Genomic DNA, 23,976 nt, shown 5'->3' with positions numbered 1-23,976 from the left:
TGGATTTGCCTATTAAATGAGTTGATATTTATTTTGTAGCCATATGGCTTAGTTTAATTTTTGTTCTCACACATTCACTGTAGTCTAGTAAATGTAAATTTAATACCTGATAAAATTAAGACATGTATTTTCATATAAACTGAATATATGATAGCCATCAATAAATAGTATTGTGTCGTTTAATTTAACTATTACAAAATGGTTGTATCCTATCAAAACATAATATTAAATCTTAAAGGGAATACAGTATACTCAACTTTAAACTAAGGAATAGTAGGGAGCTTTGCGATGACCGATGACCAAGCCAGGTCAATCGATGTGTCATTGGTCGTCGTCTGGACCCAAACCTGTGCCGAGGTGAGGAGTTAAGAAACATGTCCGAACATCTCCGCATGCCATTTAACTGGCTATTGCTGTGTAACTAAGGTTATTATAGTTATTTCTGTGTAATGATCGTTTTTCAGACTTTGATCTGAGCGCATTGCATTTTGGGTAATATCAACATTTTTTTATCAACAACTCTGATTTTTGGAGAAAACTAACTAAAAATGTGGTCAATATAAAATTATATTTTTGATAATCTACTTTTAAATAAACGGTTTAGTCAACGCTATACTTTAAAAACAGACCCTATTCAACATGCCTATTTAAAGATATATTGTCCCCCTAAAAAAATATTTTTTTAAATTTTTTTGTTGAATATGTTATTTTAATGTCACATAATAGTTATTCACTCTCACAAAAAATTGGGTCTGAAAAAAATTTATTTACCTGAGAAAAATGTAATTTAAAGCAAAAAAGGGTCAAATTGTCTGGAAGACAATGAGTTTTTGGGTAATTTAACTGTTTATTTTGTCTTTTTATAGGTGAAATAATTTTTTCCCCCGTTTTTTTTCTTATGGAAGTGAACAACTTCATTAAAACGGCAAAATGGCCTATTCAAAGTCCGATTTTAAAAATCTTTATTTTTCATGATTTTTGGGGGACAATACATCTTTAAAGCAATCATATGTTCTGCTTGATTTTCAGCTATTTAAGATAGAATTAATGTAGCCATGTAACTGTATGATCCAATTAATTTCTTAAAAGGAGAATTATGTCTGTAGTAATATATTCAGCTTTATGTAATTTCAAGGCAAAATATTTAATTTTGGAATATAGACTTTCGACCGTAATATCAGTCAACATTTATTTCATAAAATTTGAAGTAAATCACCTCACATGGACGATCAGAAGTAGGTCACCTGGATCACAGAGTAAAATAGATATACAGTATATATACAAATGGAAATTATTAATAAAATATGAATAATTTAAAATAGACTGCCCAAGGAAAAACAAATTAATCTGATATAATGTACCTTTCATTTTTTTTAATAATTCTTTAAAAATAGGTAATATAGATTTATAAAACCTTTTAATATCAGAGTATTGTAGTATAATTCATTCATTCATTTCCTATTTCGGATAGTACATATAAACGGGTTTGAACAATACCATGAAAGCCTCAGTGATCTAATGGTTAGGACATCTGCATATCAAGCAGAAGGCTCCAGGTTTGAGTCTCGATTAGGGTGAATTTTCTCTTTCTCACAGATTTTCTCATCTTTATTGTTTCAATTTAATTAATTAAATTTCAGTATATGGCTGGGCGGTTTATAATTTATTCTGTGCCTGTGATGTTTATAATATATACAGTATAATAGTATATAGACATGATATTACATAAAAAATACAAAACAAAAACAGAAACAATTTCACCAGGAAATTAACAATAGCATGTTCTACAAAAACAACCTAAAATATCAATTTGCACCAATGCTGATCCAGGTTGGATTGTGGAAGTACATATATATGGTTTTAATTAGACTATTACAACTGTCATGAATTTGGTTCTTAAATAATAAATAGTGTTTTGTGAAGTGGTGAAGGAAAGAAGCAAGGTGCTTTAAGAAAGTAGTGAAATGACCCAATTTCCAGGAATTAATAATAAAAATATTAATATTTTATTACTGTATGAAATAATGGTGTTGATTCATTGTGATCTCAAGGAGATAGTAAAATCTTGTTTGGTAATATTCCATTTTACCACAATTAATTGTTTGTTTTTTTTAAATTTAATGTTATTGTTAGTTAAAATATTATTAGCTGATCTACACCATTATTAAATGACATATTGCTTGCATATTATGGTATAACAAAGTCATAAAGGAAAGGAAAAATAAAGTATATTAATACTATTTTGTATGAGATTGATGCATAACATTGTTTAGTTTATCGTATTAAAAATAACTTTAAAGCTCTGTCTACACTATCAAAAAAAAGGTGTGATGTGTCCAAATATGGTAGTGATATGACATCATCATGCTCATATATGGGCACATCACATTTTCTTGTCACATAAAGTTTGATCTAGTGTAGACAGAGCTTTAGTCAGGAGTATTTTCAAAAATGGAAACGTAAAATGATAGTGTGTCAAAAGGTGTGGCTGGCATTGTACTTTGGAGTATCCTGTTTTTTTAATTCTCCATTAATGTACTTTTCATTTGACATCTTTATACATCCAAAAATGTGTTCTCTATATTTGGAGTTACTTGTATTATTTTATCTTTATTTTAAGTAACATTTTTCTTTTTATTTCATTTTTCAATCTACCTACTGTATCGGGCCAAATTTTCTAAATTAATTAGAATGAAAAAATATAATTTGGTTGCAAAGTCCGTTGGTCGTTCTCTCCTTCTGAAACCAATTAAACTCTCCTATTGGGCAATAAAATAAAGCTATTTAAATGTTAAGTGACATATACAACAATTTAAGTTAAGAAATCATGAAATTAGTAAAACCTTTAAAGTAGGTTTAATTGTAAATTCTTTAAACATGAGACCTGGTTTTCAAATTAAACTTAAAACAATACTAAACTTAAATAGCGCAGCTATGAATTCACTGATCTTTCTTTATTTTAATTTAGTAATAATTCTCAGCTGCTATAATTTATTTCGGTGTGTCTACAAAAATTGTATTATTTTTGTTGTGCGTTCTGTGCACGAGCATGTTTCCGAGCATGAGATTTTTGTTAAAGGTCTCTATTTGCTACTACACTTTGTTTTTATACTTCAGGGAAAAACCAATAGAATCATTGTGCTTAACCAGGAATTTCTCATAATACTCTATTTTTTTCCTTGATAGTTAAATTTGTATAATTATACAATATTTCTCTGATTTAGAGGCCTAGTATACCACCTAGCTTTATAATCAAAATGACTACCTGTTATTACAACTTTATAAAATTGATTAAAAAATCACCATTACCCCCTTTTACCTCTAACATTAGTAGTGAAAGGTCCACTATCAAGTAAAGTAAGTACAGCTTTAGGGACCCCTAGCTTTATAACTTTATGACTCCCTAGCAATAATCCAATTTTATAAATTTACTGTATACTGCCCAAAAAGTTGCCCTCTAACTGCGAAAGGTCCACTAATCAGTACAGATTTAGACCACTAACTCCAATATAGGATTTAAGACAGCTTCATGTAGTACTTTCATTAATATCTACATTTAGCCTCTCACTAGAGAAGAAATTCATTTTCATTCTTTCCTCAAGCGTCGTAAGTCGTTTATTCTCAATGTTGTCTCGTTTTTAATAGAATTTCAGTCATGATGAAGGAATCATTATTCCCACAGGGTACAGACGTTTGCATAAACAAAGCTTCACGTTTGATGGTGTATTGAGAAAAATAAGAGTTAATGAGGTTGCTTTCGTTCCTGTTATGACATCTTTTTGTAAATGTTCATTCACTCAGAATCAAATTTGTGATTTTTTGTGAAATCACGTACACTATGACACTGTAGGATATTTTACATTATATCGCGATTACTAGAACACATATTGCTTTAAAATAAAGGCCCTTATGATGCTAAAATGTTGTTCTTCAATTTATCAAGCTGCCCTGTAGCCCTTACAAAATCTTTCGCAAACCTAATTTGGGCCTTAGTCCACATTTGGCAGAATGTTGAACAAGATGATGAAAATCCGCTTGTAAATTCTGGGTATGGTATTCAATATTTTAAGTACAGTATGACTACACTGTATTGTCTCTATTATTGATGATGTCATAAATTGCTCTAACTGGGAAATTGATTTAGAATGACCTCATGATGACCTTCCTTCATTCATTCATTTAGAAATTCCTTGATTAAAAAAGTTCAATATATAGGATATCAGAACAATTTGACATTTAAGGACTATATAAGACTGATTGTTTAATCTCAGAAATTGTTCAATTAAAATAGATAATTATATTATAATTGTTTAAGTCATGGGAAAGGTTTTAAAATGTTTCATTATTTATCATATTTTCTTACCGTAGTTCTCTAAGTTTAAACAGCTTAATTGTGTTTTTGTCCCCAAAAACATGAAAATGGAAATTGATTTTAAAAAGACTTTCAATATACCATTTCGCAGTTTTAATAATGTTGACCACTTCCATAGGGAAAAAAATGAATGTTTTCACTTATCTTTGAAAACCCATTGACTTCTAGTCAATTTTACTAATTTTTGTTTTAAATTATAGTTTTTTCTGGTAAATTGTTTTTTTCTCCAATTTTTTGGTCAAAGTGAATAAATGGCATAAAAAAAACATTTAAAAAAAAAATTTTTTTTTTAGGGGGACAATATTTGAATGCATACAAATGACATGATTTTTAATTCATACACAGTTAATTTGTTTTTAAAACTTATTAGGGCTGTCAACAACGGAAGGAAGGATTTTATTTTATCGATTTTAAAATAAATAATAATAAGACATTTTGTATATTATATAAAGTGATTGAATGATGAAAGAACAAATGTAAAATAGATGACATATTAATTTGATTTGTGTATTGGAAAATGTAAAATAGATGACTAATCGACGAATCTTACCTTAGTTTATGAATCATTTCCTAGAATAAATAAATAAATATAATTTAAGATTAACAAGAATAGATGTAAAACCTGTGGGTCTACTACGGAATGTTTCAACATCAATCATAATGACAGAATAGAACATTACGCATTTGAACTAATAAGTTAGTCAGATAAACGGTACGATTTGCATAATCAGGGTATTCAGTTTTGAACTATGTTTTGCATTGGTCAAAATTAGTCAAATTACTTCATCCCCTCCTCACAAACCCTTCCTCTCTAAATCCTCCAATATCAGGAATTTCAAATCATTATTATTTGGTCTTTTTTAATATTTACTTAAAACTGAATTGCAGAGACCAGGTGTCAACCTAATTAAATCACTGTCACAGAGTCCGGTTCCAACCCCAATTCAGTTTACACCTCAAAATATTAACAGGAAGTGACATACAAAACCGCAGTACACTACACATGTAGTTGTGTGTAAGAGACAGGGATTTGAACCCAAGCCCATGAGATTGAGACTGGCAATCTTCCAAAGCCCCAAGCTACAAGTCCATTGATACTAGTATGACATCAAAATATTATGTATGTTGTACAAATATTCATACTAACAGTTATTGATTTTATTTTGTTGCACTTGTGTCTCGTTCATAAAGCTCAACAAATATTGATTATCATATTACAATGAATCATGGAATGTTGGTGGATTGAATCCAAGTGTAAAAACCAGTACAGTACCTTACTCCAGTCCTCCTAAATAGAATTAATACTTAGACTTCAGATGACCTCAACTTAGGCAACAGATAACCTCAACTAACAACTTAGACATCAGAATCCTGACCTCAACTTGTTAGGCATCAGGTGACCAAGCTTAGGCATCATCAACATGACCTCAACGTATTCAACAATTAACCTCAACTACCAACTTAGGCATCAGCATCATGACCTCAACTTGTTAGGCATCAGATGACCAAGCTTAGGCATCAGCAACATGGCCTCAACATGGTCAACAATTAACCTCAACTAACAGCTTAGGCATCAGCATCATGACCTCAACTTGTTAGGCATCAGGTGACCCAGATATCTTAGGCATCATTAGAAGACTGCAACTAGCCATCAGATGACCTTCAAGACATAAAAACCTTAATTTAGTTTGCAGTATGACCTCAACTTAATCATCAGATGACCTCTAACACATAAAAACTTGGTATTATGGTCTAAAGACATAAAAACCTTAACTTATAGTTTATAGTATGACCTGACCTATGACCTCAACTTAGACATTAGATGACCTTAGGACATAATTATTAGATGACATCAATTTCTCAACTAGGACATTATGTGACCCAAACTTAGGCATCAGATGACCACCTCAACTAGACATCAGATGACCTCAACTAGGGCATCAGGTGACCTCTATAGGCAATTGCTAGATGCAACATTATGGAAGTATGTTTCCATGTACGTGTTTGATCCAAAAATGGCAGAGGGTGATAATGTGAAAAGCGCTTTAAAGCTTTGAGCATTAAGCGCTACATAAGAATGACATATTATTATTTATCATTATCTTTAAAAGACCCCAACGAGGCATTAGAAGCCCTTAATTATCAGATAATCACGATGTATGCATAAAATCTACCATATAGCTATAAGTACAATAAAGTGAAATTAGATAAAAAGTCCCAATATGGCTATAAAGGCAAAAATTAATAACACAGACGTGGTTGTTTATCTTTTCATGTTAGACATGTTATACAAAAGCATCGTAATAACTGTATCAAGTTTCGCAGCTCATAAGCCCATCAGACAATTAAACGTACGAGACGAAGACATTTAATTGGCAAATATGCTGTTAAAGGTAATCATGTCATAAAGTGTGTCTAGGAAGCGTTCTACTTTATGTATCCCATAATGCATTCAGATAATGACCTTAATTTGAGGAGGGGAAAGGTGGAGAGTTAAAAAGAACAATTAACTATACACTTATAAAAAGTACCACAAAGTATTGTTTCCATAAGCCCACATCTCAACCCCTTGTTTGGTCCCCCTCTCCTGCTTCTCTGAAAAAATGTTAAGAATAACTTCCTCTGTTATGCTTAACTTACCTGGATAAACAAACAATACCCTTTACTTTTTAGAGGGAGATTTATGATAGAATTCTTTACTATACATCCCTATTCATAATGTAATGGTTTTATCATTTTTTTATGAATAAATATATGTATAGTACTAAAGACAACATGATAATTTTTTTTTTTTTTAAATTACATTTTCTACAATTATAGTAGTTGACTGGTAACTGGTAACCATAAATTCTATATTTATTGGAATTTTTACGTCCCAAATCAAATATAGAAATTCTAAGAATGCAGCATACATACAGCATAAATTCTCAATTTGACTGGAAAACTAGAACTGTAAGTAATGAATTACTACTCAACAGAAAGGAGGTCACTTATTGAAGATTTTTTTTCCTTCATTAGCTAACCTTTCAATGAAATGACACTTGAAGCAATTTTTTTTTCTGCTTTGCTTTTCTTAATTAATGATCTGTAACTTTGTTTCTTTACCATCACTCAACAAGTGCGACAGGGACATGAGTTCTCATGCAATTAAAACATTACTTGTTATTCAAACAAGCTGTGTATGAATTTGTCTAATTCTATTACATTGCTCCATCAATATTTTCTCATTTACCACTGGTGCACTTGTGCCCTGGAAATAATGATTACAAGTAGGTTATAGACGGACCATCAACCAGTCACAATGAAGCCTTTTTATGGCTTAGGTCACTGAATACTAAATTGGTTAGCCCCCCTGATGGTTACCATGCCTCTAGCATAGTGTTGACTGCACCTTTTTTCTGTGATTCACTGTTGAACATACAGTACTTGTTTTAGGCCAGCCTCATAGCCATGTCTTTTTCGCTTTAAAGTGTTTATTTGTTGGGTATGTAGTATATTTTATTCTTTTAAACGTTTTAATGATAAATAGTTTGTAAAAACACTCAGTTTAAGTATATAAACAGAGGTTATTATACTGTCTGTAACAATTAAAATCAACAATTAAACGAAAACAATGTTTTGATAGTTTTAGATATTCAGTACTGTACAGTTACAAAGCATTGGAAAGATTGTTCTGATGTCCACATTTCGCAATAAATAAACATTAAGATTTTCTTTAATCTTCACATCTGTGGGCCTGTATCAACGCACAATTTGTAATAACATTGTCATATATCATATGTGGCACCTGTAAATTTTTACACCATAGGTAGAGTTTATAGGAGTTAATGGTCCAGACGTCACATGTGATACATGTGTGACACTGTGAATTATAAAATTAGCCATAATATTTGACAAAGTACCAAGAATCAGCTATTTAGTATTTATTTAGATGAAAAAATATTTTTATATTTATGATATCAATTCTAAACATAACAAGTATAAATTAATGTAATATTGGAATGTATCTTTTTTGCGCAGAAAGAAAATTGAAAAAGAGAGAAATGTTATTTTTATTTTTTAGAGCATTTCTTTTATTTCTTTAAAAAACAATAGTTTTACTTTTGTAGAGAAATATTGCTTATAGAACAATTACTGTATGGTTCAGATTTCAGAAAGAAAAACATGGTTTTGATGATTTTTATTATATAATATAATTTTTTTTCCATATTGTAAAAATGTTTCCTATGTGATAATTCTGTAGTAGAAGGAATCAAAATTTGAAAGAAACTCAGAAGAATTGAAACAAAATTGAGTTAATAGGGAGGTTTCGCAATCTTACGAATACGATAACGAAAACAAATACATCACACACACGTATTCGTTTTTCGTAAGCCAGTAAAAACCTGCTTCGCACGGCAACGAAATATTGAGGGCGCCGTCCAAAATATGACTGCGGTAAATTTGAGCGAAGCGCAGGTACGTGTTGCTTGGTGCTTAGCTGCCTAGGCCTAGCATAACATCAAAGCGAGTGAGGACTTTAAAAACTGCTATTTATCAAAATTGACCTGGCATTTTAGTAAATTACTTTAGTAAATTATTTTCAATAAATCTATAATCATGAATCATTCCTGATTTAAATGCAAAATGTACAAAATATATCAAAAACTATACTCGTTTTGTAGTTACGAATATGTGGTGATATTCTTCAACACGAATACGCTTTACGAATATGAAATGGGGATCAGCTCAAAAGTTTCACAAATGTGTGACGTATCCGTTTTCGTTATCGTATTCGTAAGGTTGCAAAACCTCCCTAATGTCAAATTGTTCAGGTAGATTTTTAGGATGGACATTTATTTGGGGAGGCATTATTTTTTAGGTGTAAAATGGAAACAAAACGGACTCAAACGCCCTCTCAATTATGAAATCTACAAAAAAAATAATCTCAAGACATATGTTGATATACAGTTTCTGTTTGCGGTACACCATGTATTGTGACAAGAACTATTCAGTGTCTCGACTTTTCTGTAAATATCTACCTTTCCCCCTCCCCCTCGAACATGAAATTGGGCTCAATTTTGTGGGGTGGACTACATCTGGGGAAAGCCTGGTTCAGGGAAAAAATGATTGTTAAGCATTTCTTGTAAAAACTCATATGAACTGGCTGGAGAGAGACTTACTTACCAGAACAAAAGTCAATATACTGGGACTATACCCACTGATATGCCTGATTGTGAAATCAGACATAATCTAGGGGGTGGGATTATAAACCCGAAGCGGGATTATACCTAAAGATATACAGCAATCAGATAGTGTGTATTGATTGTAAACATGACCAGTGCTGATTTTGTTATTTTTCCTCTAACTGTATATAAGATAGATGTTTACCTACAGTATATCTACTTTTACATTAGTTAAAAAATCGTGAACAATTTGCGGAATTTGTTTTTACGCAAATTCCCAAGTATAAAATGCTGATTTTTGTTAAGATGCATATTTTTCAATGTTCGTTTAATCGCTTTTAAATGCCGAGGGTTAGAACACGTTGAAAACTAATAAATTTTGGTTTCACATTTACTATTTATAGCATTCTTATATATCTCTTGTTTCTTTTGATTTGTTTCTTTCGATTTTAGTTGTCAATTTTGGTGTATTTTATGTTTTTCACCTTTACTGGGAATTGTGAAATGATGTATTTCAATTTGGTTTAATTGCATATATAAATATCAAAATGATATTGTTGGAAATCGATATGGTACATAAAAAGATGTAACAACATCATAATATTCTAAATTTAGGAACAAATTGTCTACTGCTAAAATAAACATCAAACTCTTGTCATTAATTTGTACAATGTTTTATGTTCTTTAGATTTCTACTAGGTATTTGCTCATAAAGAAATCATCCACTAGAATAAACAGATGGTTTCTATTATATCACCAGATTCGTCACTGTCTCTGCATATGCCATTAATGTAATAGGTATTATAGGAAAATTCTGTAATACAGTATCACATATGTATCACATATAATGCCTGTATTTTATTAAGGTTAATATCCTATGATATATGCATCATAGGTATAAATATGACATTTTACAGTATGGCTGGTTTCCCCCGAAAATCCCCCTTCTGTGACATTTCCCCCCAACCCCCTCTTATGTGATACGTGTATAGCATCATGTCTGGAATCATAAGCAAATTCTATAATACTTGTACAGTGTCACATACAGTATGTATCACATATGGCACCTGTAATTTTAAGGTTGGGCTTAGACGCATCACATGTGATGCATACTGTGACACTGTGCTGCAGTATTTGCCTGTGATCCTGTATAAATTATGGATACAGGTACCAAGAATCTGCTAATATTCATTCAACAGTACTTTTTGTAATAGACAACTGCAACACTATGAACACTTTAAGATAGCAGATGGCTCTGCTGAAAAAGAATCAGAAACCTGTCTGTATCATTCCATGTATGCCCTTAGGCAAAATGCAGTTGTTTATTTTTGTATATTTTTTTTTTCTTCACTGAAAGAGTAATAAAGTAAAATAAAAGGTTGTAACTCTTTTGCTGTGTCCTTTGAATGGAATATTATGCTGGTGGTGTCTTAAGCCTTATAATATAATAGTTAATTTTTTAGCAAAAGACTAAGAGAAACTGCCAAAATAAGGTGTATTGTATGTCAGTTTAAATACAATATATTTATTCAGATTGATATATAATTTAGTTTGCCAATAGCTTTAAATTATATTTTCACACCTACTGCAGGCTAGAAGTTAACCCAAAGCTAATTAACTCACGTAATTAACTCGTTTAATTACCTTTAATTACTCTATAAGAGGATCATTGTGCTTTACCATTAAAAAAAATTAATTAAAAATTGGGTTAAACCTACAATATATACTATTATGCTGATTAACATAACATTCTGGCAATCAAATGATGATGCGAAAATAAAGTGAATGAATGACTAGTTAGCAACATTAGTTCGCCTACAATGAGATTTATAAATGTTGTATGTGTTTTTTAGGGTACATGGTACAAATTTATTTTGGTGGAATGTCATCATTACTGTCCCAAATACAGTACTCTCTTTAAACTATAAATTACTAAATAATGAATAACCTGTGTTTATATATAATTTTATAAATTTTTAAAAATAGTTTATCCATGGACTGATAAATGATTCTAATTTATAGGTCCATGTTTTCTTAACATCATTATTAACATTTACCAACATACATAAAATCAATGTTTCACCATAAAGAATGTCAATTAACCAATTAAACTCCTCCCACTCTAATCCTCTATGTAAACACCGATAGTTATTAGATTTAAATCACTAAACCGATGAAGCATGACCAAAGTTTTGATATGCAAATTAGATAGTGTTATCGTAATCGCCCAAACGTGTATAGGTGTTTACTACAACATACTGTGAATAATGTCTCCGAACTGGAAATAGCATGGGCAGTGATATGCCACTATACAGATTAAATGTATGTATTAAAATCATGTATGATAAATACATGAAATTAATTTGTAATTAAGTATAATACGATTAATAATATTAAAAGTTTGCCTAACTGAATTTTATACATCATAGTATTACTTAAAGTGATATTCATTCTATAAATAGTATTTAAGAAATAAAACAGAGGTACTCTATAGATAGTGCTACAAGTAGCATTGGTGTATCCATCCTCCACAAATCCTATGAACACAATGCACAATGTAGAGCAATTTTGTGTAGGGTCAGAAGTTCAATTTAAAGGGCCATCCACACCCCTCTCCCCCTATTTCAAAATCATATATTTCAACGTCCAAGGATGTTCTGCTCCTGTAACAAAAATGAAAGCTTGCTTCTTTAATATTAGATTTCTCTATAATAGCCTATAAATATTATATAAACTTGTTTCTTTACATCTTTACATTGTTATCAGCAACCTTTACCCCTTCATATGTACATACTCCCCATCATCTATAAATAAACTCATTTATCTTTACAAATGGTCATACAAATCCAACCATATTATTTTAAATCACATTTATAGTTATCCATTTGTCTTGCGTACAATACTTGCCGTTGAAGGCTTTTTTTAGCTTATCTCTGACCGCTCACATTGGTGCAACATCAAAAAAAAAATTATATAAAATTTGTTTTAAAGTACAGTATTATTCTATTCTTGTTGAGAAATAACTTACAAAAAATCGAGATATGGTAAAAAATCTTGCTTTTTAATCTTTATTTAAAAAAAAAATATTTATTTGAAACGGAAATGAAACCTGTTGGTCAATGGAGTAATTGCAATCACCGTAACCATGCCAACAGAAATATCCTGTGGTGGTTTAACAAGGACAAAATGTAGCTGTAATGACAAATTACTTATAAATGTCACATAATATAGTGACAAATTAATGCAATTGTCTCATTAAAAAGCTTTCACCTGCTACAATTCAGTTTCTTTATAATTTGTTTATCAGTGAGAATCTTTTTTCTAAAGCTCTGTCTACACTATCAAACTTAATGTGAACGACAAAAAATGAGATGTGCCCATGGACATGATGATGTCATATCACTACCATATTTCAGCATATCATTACCATTATATGGGTATATCACACTTTTTTGTCACTACCATATTTGGGCATATCACTACCATTATATGGGCATCACACTTTTTTTGTCAAACTAGTTTGATAGTGTGGACAGAGCTTTAGGGACGTTTTTGCTGCATTGGAGTCCACAGTAGAATACTAAACATTATAATATTAATAATCTGTCACAGATATCTAAGTTCATAATTTTATTTTTTAACAGGCAGGGGTGCGCTCACCCCTAGTGCTCCCCTAATTCTTATGCAGGAGCATGAATAAAAACGCAACTAACCATAATTGATTAAGCATAAATAAAATGTCTAAATTGTGAATAAAAAAAATCCCCTTTTAATGTGTTGTTGAATCTTGCACAATGCTACAAATAAGATGTGTTATTTACACAAGAGGCTGCTATAAAGTAGTTCAAATGAAAGGTTCACCTTTACCATTTTCCTTTTTTTGTATGCTTTTATGCATTGTAAACCCTTTATTTGTTTACTTTGCTATCTTAAACAGCGATCACGTCTGGCATATTTCCTCCAATAATTGGAGTTTAAATTATTTTGTTATAACATTTTTTATGTTTAACTTTATTCTGTTTCTCACATACCTTCTACACAACTACAGGCTATGAGCGCTCACTGGCTAAACTCGAGGCCCCGGGAGGTTATGAGGGCCCCTGAGCAGGGCCCAGAGGAAGAAAACAGGCATTACAATATGTCGAAAAAGGCTAAAAACGTCAGAGACCTCTAGTGTTGGAGGGCCACTTATGGTCCCTAAACCAGGGGCGTCACCCCTCTGCGTTAAAAAAACTACCTCATTTTTCAATGTTTTATAGATATATTTACTAGAATTAAATTGACAAAATGTATAAATTCTAAAAATTTTAAGTGTAACAATGCCTACCTCAACTCTACTTCCTGTAAAATCAGACATAAAGCACAAACTTTAATGGTCTGCGAAATATTGTGGTATTAAAAAAATAAATGGCTTTATTTTTTTTTTTTTTACAGTACAATGTGGTTTTCTGATAGACATTTATACACAAACTTAAATGGTCTACAGAATTTGTTTTAATGATTGGGCCAATGACATGGTTTTATTCTTCCTGACAATGTGGTTTTATAATTTTTGGTTTCTTTTTGTTTTTTCTTGTCATAGGGAAAGTAAGCCCATCGACATTACAAGGTCCGACTCAAAGTTAAAACGCAAAGCTGTGATTAAGAGGCGTAATACCGAGGTATGTGCATAAATTATATATTTGTCTTGTTTTGTGTTAATTTATTATTTATTATTAATTTATTGTATTACTAATTCTTCAAGATTTAAATATCTTTTTGTCAGCATGACTGTGTGTCCTACATTGTATTTTTGGAACTGAATGTTAGCTAAATATCACTACTATAAAACATCTTTATCGGGAATTCTATGTGCATTTAGTTTTTTTATTTTATTTATGTGGAGTGGAGACTAGACAAATATTTTTATTTAAAATGTGTCTATATCTATTTTTTTTTTAAATATAAAATATTCATTTTCAAACAGTCTATTATTTGTACATATAAATTAACATTCCCTCATTACAGCAAATATTTACTGAATTAAACAAATTAACTTGCGATGTGTATGTAAAAATAAATAAAAACATATATTAATGCACATCTTAATGGAAATTATTAATTATAAAATGTGGATTTTCGTTAATATGAATTTATTTCAATTTCTTTCAGTTCTATTATTGCATTTAATATAAGAATTAATAAATATTTATATAATTTATAGATATGTTACATATTATTACATGTATTACATACATTATATGTTATAAATATTCATTCATCATCATCAATATTAATATATGCAAATTAACTATTTATTATTTAGATATGTAGATTACAAATATGCAACAATCACTATTAGTTAGATAAAGTTACATTTATTTTATATTATATACCCAAATTATTAACTATTTATATAAATTATAATTATAATGTAGATAATAAATTATGTAAATTGATATCATTAAAGGTTTATTAAAATACATTTTATACATATTTATATAAATATGTAAATTGAGCTGCATTAGTTAATTAGAAAAATGATTAAACATTATTATTTACATTTTATTTTGCATTTTATATTACACAAATAATTAAACATAAATATTTTATTGCAAAGGATAGATAAATCCTTGATAATCCGTATCCATTTGCATGCATTTTAGTATAGTGATGTACTTAATCTCGTCTTAATCCATTGCGATGTTAATAATCTCACATAATCCCTTGCTTTTGTTCATTATACTTTATTTGCATCTTATTCTTTAGTAGACTTACCTTCTCAGAATTCATTGCAATATTTTGCGAGATTTGTTCTCGTCTCGCAGTTTTTACGCACATTATAAACATGTGATTACGTTGTTCTTTATTTTAGTCAAGTAATAAATGTAGTAACATTGGTTTAAAGCTTGGTTCCCACTAGGACGCAATGCAAGGATGTAAGTTCTCCACAAGTACTTTGACCATCATCCAAACTACCACCTGTGATTGGTCAACTCACTTGTGTTGTGTCAATGTAGTTTTGTTGCGCCCAAGTGGGAACTAAGCGTAAGAATTAATATTGTTCAAGTGCCTTTCTGAGATTTAACCTTACAGTTATTATTTTAAAAGATTTTATTATAAACCGGATAAAAAAAATACCAGGCTCAAATATAGCCCCTTGTATAATTTCAAACTCAAATACTGTCCCTTGCTTAATTGAGGCTCACCAATCATATGTGTTATATATAGGCCTATATAATATCCCTGGGTATCTTGGGCATTCAGACGTATATAGTTCTGTCAGCCAATGTCCTTTGTACTTTGGATGAAAGTGTAGAGTTAATATAATTTCACCTACCAACTCATCACTATGTTGACAACCTATCCCTTACAAATACGAAAGATGGAAAAACTGTATGAGGAAATCAAAATCATATCTTAGAAAATAATTATTAAAAATATTCTATGTTTGCTTCATTTTTTTTACATGACCTTTTTTATCGTGAATCCTCTGATATCATGAATCTTCAATGAGATATTTCAAACATCACTTTCCAATATTTAAAATGATGATTTTACTTCAAATTCAATCTGCTACGGGCAAATTACAAATTATAACAAAAGATTATTGTCTTAAAATGCAATCAGCATAAGAATAATGATCATTGCACGTCGTAGTTATCTTGATAAATTACTCAGATATAATTCAAGGTGACTAAATTTCTTGTGTTTTATGTGGCAAGATGTGATTCTGTATAAAGCAATTGTAATCAGCTAAAATGATTTTGAGAATGCATCTGTTTATTGTTTTATAATCCCTAAACATGAATAAGAGTACATCAATGGCGCATCATTGGGGTGAGGGAGGGGCAACTAACTAACCAACTAACATTGGGGGAAAAGGTGTGCAAAATAACTGTACAAACAAATTTTTAAATCATAAGGGCGTGTTGGCCGTTGGACTACTGGTCGTGGGTTCAAATCCAATGCTCGTTGCATTGCTTGTATCCTTGGTCAAGACATTTTACTTACATTTGCCTCTGTCTCCACCCAGGTATACAAATACTGTGGTACCTGATAAGGTCAAGAAACAAGTTTGCCATGATTACTACAGTAACTGCATTATGGGTGTATGTTTCCAAACATATTTGATCCAAAAATGACCAGGGTAATATGTACAGCGCTGATCTTAAATACTGTATAGCTTAGCAGAGTTCAGTCTAATTGGACTCTATATATGGTACTCAGTAGTTATCTGACAAACAAAATAATAGACCTACAACCCTTGACAATTTCAACCAAATACCCTCCTAAACAACATTAAAATTGTACAGATTTATTTATTTTATTTGTTGTATGTTTATTGGTTGACTTAAATCAAGAACTGAAATTTAGAGACGGTGTATTCATTATATTATATTTGCAATGAATTCTGGGAATTTCTTATTATTGATTGTTTTATGATTTTGTTTTTCTTCTTAAATTTTCTCATTTTTCTTTTTGCATGCCATATTTCTTGCATTTTGCTTTTAGGGAAAGAAGCCGATACCGATTCCAATACAACTAGACGACAAAGATCTGATAAAAAACAGGTTATCCCTGCCACTGGGACAGAAGACCCCAGTGGGTAGCCCAAAATCTGACAAGGTATCAATCACAAAAAGTGTACTACACTGCATGGTACTGAATATGTAAATCTAGTTTAAGTCTATTTTGTGCCAATCTTACCTGGAAAAGCTGATAATATTCTTTTCTCCTTGAAGAGCAAGATATAAATTCATTGAACACCCCTTTCCATAAATGGTACAGTCTGAAGTGTAGATTGAAAGTTACCTGTATTTTGGTAGTGCAGTAGAAGCAGGACCAATTAAATCAAATTCTTACAAAATATAAATCTTAGACTAATTTATCTCCTTAACAACAATACATGATACAGGGAAAAAAACAACCATTTAAAAAAATTTAAAAATGTGAGATGAATGTCTCTGAATCGTTTAACCTCAATTGAGTTTGTTTAGAATAAAAACTTAAAATAAAATACCCTGTGTTTATTGACTATTAATGGTTTAAGCACTAAACATGTTTTGTATTAATAAAACTCTCAGCTGGTAATTACAATAAATAATGTTTAACATGTGATTTACATGAAAACAAATAATGTATTAAATCACACACACATTTAGGAAATGTCAAACTTCAGAATATAATGAAATAAATTGGGAGTTGATTGGTTAACCTCAAACCATGTGATTGATAGATTGATTGATGATTGGCTTACTAATTGAAGGATTATTTCAGCATGGTTTCAAATTATAAGTTCAAATTTGTGTCGCTAATTGAAGAATTGTTTTCTAGTATTTATTTGACGCCATAATTAGATCGTGATATGCTCATGTAATTTTAATCAACCTATTAACCTCAAGTATCTCAGAAAGATTTAGTTTTTATTATTTTTGATGGAACAGACAGAATAATTTAGTAGCCTGGTTGATTGATCACATTCCAATCACCATGTGGCCATTTGTTTTTTAACTCAATTTAATTAATTAGAACCAATATAAAAAAAAACTTTTAAGGAAGGTTTAAAAACAAAACATAGCAAACATAAAATATTTCAATGTCTGGTACAGAAGGTACAGAATATAATATTAATTTAAAAAAAAAAAGATAGTTCTAAATATAAAATGATTTAAAATAATTTTTTTAAATGTATAGAATTTTATTATAAACTTGTAAATAAATTGATTTTAATAACTTTTTTTACAATTTATATCTGACTATCAAACTATCTTATTCTGGATAAAAAAAACCTATTAAAATTAATGACAATTTACAAAAAATATAGAGGTTTTAATATGAATCATATATATAGTTTTTAAAATATAATTAATTTATAATATAACAAATAAACAAAAGTAACTACATTTTTTTTAAATGCTTTTTCAAAAAATAATAATAATAATAATCAATTCATTTTTTTTTCAATTAATCATATTTGTCAATGTATTTTTTAATCACTACAATTAATTTTCAAAGTTGCAAATTATTGTCATTTTTCTGCTTATGTTTAGCCAGGTACATAAATCTGCACCATTTTTTCATCATTTTGACTATTATGAAATTATACTTTCAAAATCCATAATTACACATTAGACGCATTTTGCTTAAAATTCATGAACAATTTATACACTTTTTTGAATAAGTATATTCTTCATTAAATTTGATTTTTTTTTTCTTAAAATGACATTTTACGACCTTTTTTTTCTAGCGTATGAGAGAATTTTTCCATGTGGACCTTGAAATCTTGGGAGCTAAAGAAGTCGTGAAAGTCCAATCAATAAAAAACAAATCTCTCAGGTTGGTGGTTGTTGGGTTCTTTTTTTCTTCTTCTTTCACATACATAACCAGCATGTACGCTGGTAAAACCTTGTCTACACTTTCAAACTTTATGTGACAACAAAAGGTAATTTGCCAATATATGGACATGATGATGTCATATCACTACCATATTTGGGCATACCACTACCATATTTGGGCACATCACACTTTGCCAAACTAGTTTGATAGTGTAGACAGAGCTTAAGGTTGGGTGGTGGAGGTTATGGGGTGGCTGATTCAGAAGTTCATACTGAAATTGTTTCTATTCCACCATCACATTTTCTCCAATTTTCTCAAAATAATAATCTTTATTTTGATAATGTTGTTCAGGTAAAATGGTATAGTAACAAGTAACATTTTATTGACTGCTGACAAACAACTTTAGTTATGGCACACTTGGGAAAAACTTAGAAAAACACTAAAATCATTGGTAATGTTAGGTTAAATGCTTAAAAAGTGTTTCAAATAATGTATTAATTATTAAGTCATTCATTTGTCCGACATTCATTTCCTTTCTCCTTGGACAAATCAACAGGGTATAATTTTTGTAGGTCTAAGAGGTTTTAAATCTAAGAGCTTAAGATTTGAGGTTAAGTACTGTTAGCTCTGCTTGTCCCTTCTTATGTGGAGTCACAATGAAACCAAGCTATTATTCAAGGCCTAGACAATTATGTTTATCTCCAGATATATAGATATTCAGAAGAAAAATCTATTGATTAAAGAGTACATTCAAACATACAGTTGGTTTTGTATCGTAAAGCAAGGTCACATTATAATTAGTCTCGTAACAGAAAAATGTTCTTTATATTTGATTTTATAACGCTTTCGTTAAAAACTAAAGTGTTGATGATCGAGGAAACAATCTGACTTGTTGGAATAAATTTGAATGGTTGGTGACTGGCTGGTCAAAATCGTTGATGCATGACTTTCATATTGTAAATATTGTACCTAGCAGGTGGATTCCATATTTTCCTTGTAAAATTTAATATGAAAGCTCCTGTACTGTACTGTAGGTCTGGACAGGCTCTAATAGTTCAAGTATGTTCTAACTTTGAGTCTTTAAAAAGTCTGTGTCATGAGAAAAGAAAAAGGTGGCATCTGGCGGGATTTGAACCCAAGACCCTGAGAAACTAAAACTCAACTCAAATAAATATGAATTATGCTCAAATGAACAGCTAATATTTTTTTGATATATTTATCTCTAGGCTAGAAATCCAATCTTACAGTACAATTAATATCAAATCAATATTTAAAATTAAAATTCTGTTAAAGTTAAAACTGAACCATACCATTTTAAAAATTAATAGTTTCTAAATTGAATTTAAAATAAGTTATTTCTTCATTCATGAAAAATTGATTTCATAATAATAATGTCTGGTTGCATTTTATATTTTTATTTAAATTTTTTATATTAATTCAATGAGAATTTATAAGCTGTTTCATCGTTAAAATAGCAGAAATTGCCATATCCGCTTTTGCACAAAGCATGCATTTGGAGATTATCGCTGGATTTACATAAACATTTTTTTATTCTTTGATTTGATAAATGAGACTCGATAGTGAAGGTCAACATTCACCGATCGTAAAGTTGATTTACAAATTTCATTGTTTCGTGGAAAAGTTTCATTACATTTACATATAAATCCAAAGGCAAAATACTGAAGAAATGTCATCAGTGGCTGGATCTCAATGGAGATACAAAAATAAAGCGAAAAGTTAAATCAAAACGATTTACATATAAAGAGAATTAATCTTTAAAAGGTAGATTCTTTCTTGTGTCTTTAATTTATCTTGTACCTGTCAGAAAGACGAGAATATCAAATCTCGTGGTAGAGTTGTACAATGGGCGCATTGTGAAAACGAAAAGTTGTATTGAAAAAAAAATAGAAAGGAATTACTATGAAAGAATTGCAAAAAAAGATTTGCACTTTTACTATTTGTTTACACATAGACCCGAGACTGTCTATAAATAGCAACCAGATCACTAATTAAGTAATTTTGTAAATTTAAGTTCCTATTTTGGGCGATACATTAACCATGTTGTTGTGAATAGCCAATCTTCTGTTTGTTATAGCTACGCATCTTGGTAGAACGTGCCCTACAAAAATCCAAGAAAATCATGTAATCTCATCAAACAGTTAGTAAAGCGTTGTTTTGAATTAAAGTCGTGAAGAATGAAGCGTACTCATTAAGATGATTTAGTGACATGTTCAAACAGAATACATACTTTAGATGATTAAAGACCGTGCTGAATGTCATTTTTCACCCAGTTACGCGTCGGTCACCGCATGATTTTCGCATCCAGAATGTGCGTATTTATACTTCATTATTCCACTTCGGGGGTTTTTAATCACTGTTCCATAGGTGTTTAATGGCATGCCTATGACTATAACATGTTGCTAATGACATCTTTTTCTAAATTGTAAATTACTGACTTTACAGTGCCCTCGAGCATAATGGGCAAATGGATTTGTCACTGAAAGTCTTCCGAAATAACCTTTGACCTCATGCAAGAAAATCTTTAACTTGTTTCTTTCAGTAAACAAAATTCTTTATTTCAACATTCAAGATATTGCATAGAAAAAAATATGATTAAAATCTTGACAAAAAATGAAAATGTGATGATGTCATCACTACCATATCACATTTTTGTTGTCAAAATAGTTTGATAGTGTAGACAGAGTATTCCATGTTTGCCATGGATGTACAGTATAGTTATTTTATATACTTGGGCTGCCGTGCGAGGAAGAGTTCCAATACAGTGTTATTTTATATCTTGAAATGGCTATAATAGAATAGATGGTTGTTTCCACAGGTTTTTGTGTTTTGTCCAATAACATTATTCATTTTTAGGCTTACAGTTTTTTTTTTTTGCCAATTACTGTTTTAATCAAAGTGAATATCTTTTTTTTACGTGATCTTTTTTTTTCTCCATTATTTAAGGGAAGCCATTCAACCGTTGTGCGAGACCCGTAAAATCAACACTAACAATATACAAGTGTTTCTGGAGTCTTCATCCTCACCTCTACCATTGGAAATTCCCAGCTATCATCTTGGAGGTCAAAAGATATACATTCGCTGTAAGTTACTAAACATAATGTCAGCAAGACCAATGATCATCATCGTTAGATTAACTGCGCGAGTCTGAGCGTACTATTATGGACATGGAGAACTATTATAGGGCATGCACACTTTTCCTCCCTTTGACTCCCAAAAATCATGGAAAATAAAAATCTATAAAATCAGAATCTAATAGGCCATTTTGCAATTTTAATAAAGTTATTCACTTCAATAGAAAAATAAATGAAAAAAAAATTGCTTAAATTATTTTTTTTGAATATGCCATTTTAATTTGTCCCATAACAAAATTGGCTGTCAGCCAATGGGTTTTTGGTTGAATTTTGTTTTGTCTTTTTTTAAGTGAAAACATTAGTTTGGGGTTTTTTTCTGCATTATTAAAACTACAAAATTGCCTATTCAAAATCGGATTTATTAATAATAATGTTTTCATTATTTTACTGAAGTTTTTGCACGACTTTCGTATTATTAGGAAAAAAACTTGCATTCATAATTGTTCATGTCACAATAATAACAAATGTTGCTTTTAAGAAATTACCACAACTACATTTTTATGGACATATAGATTTATGAAAATAAGAATTGTAATACATTGTAAAAACTGTACAATTTATATTTATGGTGTATTGGTATCAATAATAAAACAGAAAAATACCATTTTACCATTTATATCAGAACATGCATATTTTCGTTAAAAGAAAATGAACATACAGAGACAATGTCTAATTGCTAGTAGCAAATCTTTGAAAACATATATTTTTATACTCGTTCTCAGCTAAAAGGAAAGATTCCGCAATAGGTGACGGACGACGAACAGTCGGGCCACGAGCTCTACGCAACATGAAGGCCTGGGATGATAAGGACGTAAGTACAACAATTACTTTTTCTTTAGATTTTATTTCAAATATATAAAATCAAGTTTAATTTGGTTTTTTTTTCACAGATTATTATCATATATAACAACTTCTACTTGCATTTCAGAATTTTAAATTATTATCATCAAGTAAAGGATTTTTACTCCATGCTATTATTGTATTTATTTTAATAATTATTATTTTATAATTATTATCTAGCAAAAATACAATATAAAGTTATTTTTTTAGTTTTATCACCACACATACAATAATTATTGCTTTATACCCTGTAAATTAAATAAGCAGTTAAGATAGATGATTTGACTTATATTTAGTTTATTCAATTTCTTGAATTATGTACAGTAAGTAGACAATAGTTATATAATAATAATAAATATAAGTAGATATATATTGGCACAACCAAAAATTTAGTGTTAGGTATAGTATCAATAAAAATAATTTCTATTTAAGTTTTACTTACACATAATGTTATTTATTATTTCATTTTTTACAATTATATTACATTAAGTATTATAAGACAAACAGTTAACATTGATGAATTGTTGTTGTTGACTAAATTTTTGTTCAAATACAAATTAATATGGGACTAACATTGGTACTGTGTGTAACTCCACACCAAATCACACACTTCGGTATAAAGTTATCCAAAGCACCTCCAAAATGCAGTAGAATAAACTCAACATTAATTAGATATATTCAGTTTATTTGATGGTTTATAGCATGCAAATGATATTCAGTATAGATATCTAAGTTAAGTTGTGAACATTTTTAAAATGAAGTATAAAGGTACTAAATTATAATTAATATTTTTTAAATTATTTAATTTTGTTAAATATATTTCTTGGTTTTAAATTTGAGATTTGAGACACTGACAAAAGTATTGTGAGTGATTTCAAATATTGTATACATTTTATAATTTTGAATGAAAAATAAAGTTTCAATAAAACAAAGGTTCTACCAATAAAAGGATATCAGAAAGTATCATGATGAAATCGTTTTACTCTTTTCAAGAATTCAGTATACACAATATGAATGGAATCTGCTATTTATTCTTTGCTGTAGGTCTGTTATTAGAAGAACTTTTTTTTTATGTCAAACTTCAATTTTAAAATGTACTTAGAATCTTTTGAAGTAAACAAAACATCAG

The 23,976-nt window shown here is 29.9% G+C and overlaps 1 protein-coding gene across 3 annotated transcripts in view; it reads left to right on the top strand.

Moving 5' to 3' along the window:
- LOC144836156 (pleckstrin homology domain-containing family G member 5-like) overlaps positions 1-23,976 on the top strand; it is a 78,393-nt gene that overhangs the window by 31,138 nt on the left and 23,279 nt on the right. For 2 of the 3 annotated variants that reach the window (XM_078691368.1, XM_078691367.1), the window contains 5 exons: positions 14,120-14,198; positions 17,032-17,145; positions 18,767-18,855; positions 21,820-21,956; positions 22,730-22,818. In XM_078691368.1, the coding sequence (XP_078547494.1) occupies positions 14,120-14,198; positions 17,032-17,145; positions 18,767-18,855; positions 21,820-21,956; positions 22,730-22,818 (508 nt within the window). The remainder of the gene's footprint in view (positions 1-14,119; positions 14,199-17,031; positions 17,146-18,766; positions 18,856-21,819; positions 21,957-22,729; positions 22,819-23,976) is intronic. The other variant, XM_078691369.1, reaches the window with a different exon arrangement.

This window comes from Antedon bifida, chromosome 2 (genome assembly GCF_963402885.1).
Source record: "Antedon bifida chromosome 2, ecAntBifi1.1, whole genome shotgun sequence".
NCBI lineage: Eukaryota > Metazoa > Echinodermata > Crinoidea > Comatulida > Antedonidae > Antedon > Antedon bifida.
This window is presented reverse-complemented; position numbering and strand designations above follow the sequence as displayed.